Source organism: Pinus tabuliformis, chromosome 3_1 (genome assembly GCF_031772625.1).
Source record: "Pinus tabuliformis cultivar Carrire ecotype Pingquan chromosome 3_1, CPIR1, whole genome shotgun sequence".
NCBI lineage: Eukaryota > Viridiplantae > Streptophyta > Pinopsida > Pinales > Pinaceae > Pinus > Pinus tabuliformis.
This window is the reverse complement of record NC_142301.1, coordinates 737205116-737210986: the sequence shown is the minus strand read 5'-3', so window position 1 is coordinate 737210986 and position 5871 is coordinate 737205116. Positions and strand designations below refer to the sequence as shown.

At 34.0% G+C, this 5871-nt stretch overlaps 1 protein-coding gene across 1 annotated transcript; it reads right to left on the bottom strand.

Annotated features, from left to right (window-relative positions):
- Positions 1 to 1021: 1021 nt before the first annotated feature.
- LOC149189443 (exocyst complex component EXO70H1-like) lies at positions 1022 to 3138 on the bottom strand. The gene has a single exon (XM_089413212.1). It carries the CDS (start codon positions 3065 to 3067, stop codon positions 1154 to 1156), a length of 1914 nt encoding a protein of 637 aa, XP_089269338.1. The 5' UTR covers positions 3068 to 3138; the 3' UTR covers positions 1022 to 1153.
- Between the last annotated feature and the right edge of the window lie 2733 nt (positions 3139 to 5871).

Genomic DNA, 5871 nt, shown 5'->3' with positions numbered 1-5871 from the left:
GTTATGTCTTTAGCATTGGGTGAGGTGCAGTATCATGGTGTTCAAAGAAGAAACCAACTATCTCATTGTCTTCTACATAGGAAAAGTACATTGTGGCAACAACGATAACATGTGAAGCAATTTTGTTGAAGAAAGTCTTATTAGATATGAAACAAGAACACAAACAACCACAACTATTTACCGTGATAACTTGTCTACCATTGCCATAACTAAAAATATTGTTTTTCATAATTGCACCAAAGACATTGATACCAACTACCATTTCACAAGCGACAATGTGGCAAAAGGAGAAATTGAAATAAATTTTTGTACAACAAATGATCAACTCGCAGATATATTCACAAAAGAAGTTTCAATACATGAGTGATATGCTTGGAATCACCTCATTAAGCATTAAGGGGGAGTGTTGAGGATAATGCTTAATTATGTTTTCAATACATGAGTGATATGCTTGGAATTACCTCATTAAGCATTACAGGGGAGTGTTGAGGATAATGCTTAATTATGTTAGGTAATTGATGATAAATTCGTCAACACATTTTGTGTTCATGAGTTATCATATTTAGGGCAACAAAATAATAGATGTAGTCAATATTCAAAGTTATTATTCAATAAATTATTAGAGGCAGTGGATTAAATTAATCAGGTAATTGATAATCCAATTAGAAATATGTTGACTATATAACAATGTATTCATTACTTCCATGAAAATATGGGATTAGAATGAGACTTGAATTTATGTATTGAGAACAAGGATTTTTTTTTTTTTTTTACATATTTTTATATGTATAGTCTTGATAAATTTAACAAAAATACACTAACAAACCTAAACACATTAATCTCTCTCAACTATTTGGTTTTGTATTTCAATATAGTAATAAAACTTTCAATCAAACCAGAAAGTGCACAACAAAAAACACATAGAAACAAGTAATTCGAGTAAATACATGTCGGCTGAACCATTACTTAGTTTCCTTGGTAATATAGGTTCACTGAAAATAGACATTAGGAAGATCCGTTATGTATAGTCTCACATGACAATTAGTCACAATCATCAATCCTTCACAGGATTGAAAAGAATGTTCAAACTTAAATTTACATATAGCCGGGGCTGAAGCATCTTAATCCTTAATGTGATCCTTGTAATTGCAAGCTATCTTTCACTTGAGATATTTTTTCCACAGTAAGATTCCCCTTCCTTCTCGGATGTCCTGAAACTTATCTCGGATCTCCTTGAACTTATCTCGGATGATGGATTGCTCTGAAACAGATCCAAGAGATGCGTTTCCAGGTCTTCAGGAGTGTACTCAATATACATGTTAGAGTGGCTCCCCCCTGTCAAATACGTTCTCAGTCTGACCAAGAAGGACCGATAAGCCGGTATCATCTTCTCTGCAATTGAAATCCTAAGCTCCTCCTGAAGCTCCAAATCCGGGACCATCCAACCAGAATGTTTCCTAAGCACCTCCTCAATTGCGGAATTGAAACCCTTGAATCTATTCTCCAAGGACTGCTGTGACACCCCACTGTGAATTCCTTCATCCCTCAAGCAATTGAGCGCCTTCATCCAGGCCGCTCTCTCGTAATTTTCCGCATATTGCCTCATCTTGCCCTGATTCTTCCTTAACCAGCCATAACCAAGCAGTGCTATGAGCTTCGAACCCTTGACCTTCTTAACAATGTAATGAAGATTGTTCGTGAGAAACAGAGATGACAAGGAAACATCCTGGTAGAGGTTAGATTTCGCATCTAACTTACATTGCAGACTCGTAATAATCCATCCCAGTCTCACTGAGAGAGCAGAGGCTGGGCTCCCCAGTTCATCATCATGCCCATCCAATTCGCCAAACAAGTCCATGACGCTATTGGGCAGGCCCTTGGAGATATCAGTGGGATCATTGGCTATTATGTTGGTGAGAGTCTCCTTGTAATCGGACAGAAAAATCAGATAATTCATAACATACCTCGTAAGCGGATGAATGGTGCCTCCTGGCACCGGAGTCTTTGAATTCTCTTCCTCGATTGCATTCTCGAACTCCCTCAAAATCCCCCGTGCCGAATTACCGAGCAAAACAAGGGTCGTAGACGCTTGCGTCCGCATGCTGGCACATGAGTCGTGGTCGAAAACGGTGTCGATGTGGGGCTTTAGGTCCCGCAGAGTCTCGTACATGTCGAGCACCCTGAAGAGCCTTTCGCTCGACCTTTTGCTCATGGCCACGGATTCACCAAACTCTAGAAACTTCGTCATGGGCCCCTTGACGACCCCGTAAAAACAGAAATTGCTGACGTTGCTAAACCCGGCAAATATCTCGTCGCAGAGCCGTTTCTCGCTGGCGAACAGAATCCTTACCGCAATTCTCACGGCGCGTATCCACTTCCTGATTTTGATGTCCAGAATTCCCCACTGCATCTTCTGCACATCCCTGGCACTCAGCCACTCGACGCCAATTCGGTTGAGACAACCTTCGATTACAGGCCTTCTGGTGAGCCCGTACATTCGTACGCACTCACTCCCGTACCCGTTGGCAAAAATGCGCTTCGCTATGCTGCGGAGTTGCAGCACAGTTTCGACCGACATCAAGTCGATTTCGCAGATCTCGTCGGCGTTAGAATTACAACTCCGACGGCTGCTGCTGCTGCTTTCATCTTCGTCTGTCAAACCGACGTCCGACGAACGCTGTCTCGAGTTGCAGTCCTCATACGCCATGGTCGGCTCGACATTGGTCGACAGAATTCGGTGAAACTCCTTCTCAAGGCGCCCCATCGACATTTCCATGAGGCGCTGCGCATGCAACAACTTATCCGATCTGCTTTGAGTGGCGTACAAAATTTCCATGACGCCACGTAGGCCGTCCACAGCATCGAGATACTCGTTGGTTTCTTTTGGGTTATTCTGGAACAGTGAGGGGTTCAACGAATTGGAGTCCCAGGATGAGATTATTCGGTCGGCCAACGCCAAATTGGCCTCCAAATCGGCCGATTTCCCCTGGGAATTGCCGAGATCTTGATTGCTCGCGGCGGAAAGGGGATTGCCGGATGTGAGGATTGTGAGCATGTCTCGGGTCATGTTCTCAGAGGTGCCCGCAGATTTTTCGATATGAACCGCCTGCGTATGAACAGCAGAATGATTATTGAGAATTGAAGCTCCAGAGCACCATGAATGAAATATGAGTGACCGAGAATGAGTGGAAATGTGAGTGGGGTGAGGGATAAATAAACACATGGATGGCTGGAAGTTGTCGAATTCTAAGGTTCCTTTCCTTTGCCAGTCGAATGGTGGTTGCTAAGTCAATGTTACTCGCTATTATAAAAATTCAAGGTAGATAATTATTTTATATAATCAAACACGTGTTTTAATTGAATTAAGTGGACAGTTCCTTTGTCAAAGGTTCCTTTCTCGTGAATAACGTTCCTTTTCCTCCACAGTGGAATGGTTGTTGCATGAAAAATCCTTTGTCAAAGGTTCCTTTCTCGTGAATAACGTTCCTTTTCCTCCACAGTGGATGGTTGTTGCATGAAAAATCAAGTAGATAATTATTTTATATAATCAAACACGTGTTTTAATTGAACTAAGTGGACAGCTACAGTTAATAAAAGGTCCCTTTCTCGTGAATAACGTTGTTTTCCTCTCCCGTTGAATGGTTGTGGCCGAGTCAAACAATATTTAATTGTTATTACGAGGAATTAGGGTAGATAATTATTTTATGGGGTGGAATATGTGTTTTAATTCAATAAATCATTGACAATATTCAAATACATGTATTATATAGTGATAGCATTCAAACATTTATAATCAAATATATCAGATTTAAATTTAAATAAAAAAATACAACAAATTATTCTTGACCACACAATTAACTTTTTTTCACAAAAAAATATATTAAAATTATCTATGCAGTAAAAAGTTAATTACAGAGAATTAACATTTTAAAAATATTTTAGAATATTTTTAGTGGGAATCATAAATTAAATGTTGAGATTTGTTTCAAAAGTAGTTATGTCTTTTCTATTGCAAGTTAAGAATCTCCATAGTGAGTGGAAATGAATTTCCATGGTTAAGAGTCTTGCCAGATATCTTTAGAAATGTATATATGTTTAACTCATATATTCATTTTTTAAATAATAATAATAAAGTTATAATTTAGTTAATTTTTATGACTTTTTTAGTCTTGGCCATGTAAATTTATCATGAGATAAATGTTTTGATGCCTATAAAAGTTTACTGTCCATTTAAATTATAAAGCTCTATTACTAATAATATATTATGAAAATTATGATTAATAATTATATAAGAATTAACACTTATTTTGGAGAAAAAATTTAATATTTGAGAAATCATAAAAGCAATAAAATAGTCATCCTTAAGAACATGTGCCTTGAAAACTAAGCACAAAAATCTCTCATCAATGTTGCCTAAAGTCCTATAAACACCAAAAATACTTGTAAAGCACTTTAAACACCAAAATTACTTGTGAAGCACTTTGAAGAGATGACTATGTATATGGAAATCTATTTTTAAGAGAATTACGTGGTGATTTATTTTTAAGAAAATAATCTCTCATTGTAGATGGAATCAATGAAAAGGGAAAGAAATTGTTTAAAGAAAAATCTCTTATGCTTTTTTATATTTATTATTTATTTTTATAATAAAGTGAAAAAAATTATAAATATATTTTTTTATATTTCTAAAAAAATATATTTATTATTTTTTTTTATAATAAAATAAAAAAATTAAAATATATATATTTTAAATTTTATATAATATGAAAAAAAAATCAATTTTAAAAATGAAATTATTATGATTATTATAATTATTTATATAATAATAATAGATTAAACTAATATACTTATTAATATTTAGAGGGGTTTATTTTATTCCATATTTCTCTTCTATCTATGTTTCTCTCTAACCCATAAATAAGGATGTTCTACCTCATGAGGAGTTGTAACTAAATATTTTTCTTTGGATTTTCTTTATCTTGAAATAGTGTTTTAGAATTATAATTTAATTATAAAATCAATAAATGAGTAGAAATAATTCATTTTTTATAAAATACAATATTTTTTATAGTAGTGAAGATAAAGTGGGAGAATTTTTATGATAAACTGTTTGTTTAAAATATTTATTTGAATGCATAAATGGATTGAGTATTCTGAAAACTCTATAGAACACTCAAATTTTAGAGATTGAACAACCAAAATTTGGTTAAAATTAATATAAAAAAAAAGCCTTGAAAAAAGATATATATATATATATGTGTGTGTGTGTGTGTATGTATGTATGTATGTATATTTTTTTGAAAATTTGATACTAGGATATGTATTATAAGTTAACTAATTTTTATACTATAATGAATTGATATTTATAAATGATTACCAATTATTTAATTTAGATGACTATGCTAATTAAATATATATATTCAATAAAAAATATATTATAAATTTTAATTAGTTGAAATAAAAGTTACATTATCAAAATAAATAATTTTTTTAATTAATTCTTAACGCATAATTTTTTATTTTTTATTTTACAAAAATCTAAATTTTACATATACATGATTACTATATCCATCATAACTATGGATCTACTAAGGGCTGAGAGGGATCGAATTTTTTTGCATTCTAAAGATGTGTGCACCTCAAGAGATTTGACCACTCTCTCCTTCTGGTAGATCCAGAGATAAGATGAATCTATGTTGGTTTATATAAATAATAAGTATGGTATTTTTTAATTTTACCATAAATACATAAACACATTAAAAAAGATAACCAAGTCAAATATTATTTACCATTCATCATATACACTAGTGTGCATTAACTACATGGTGTCCTAGCATCATAAACCTAAATTTCCATGTCTATATCCTCTAG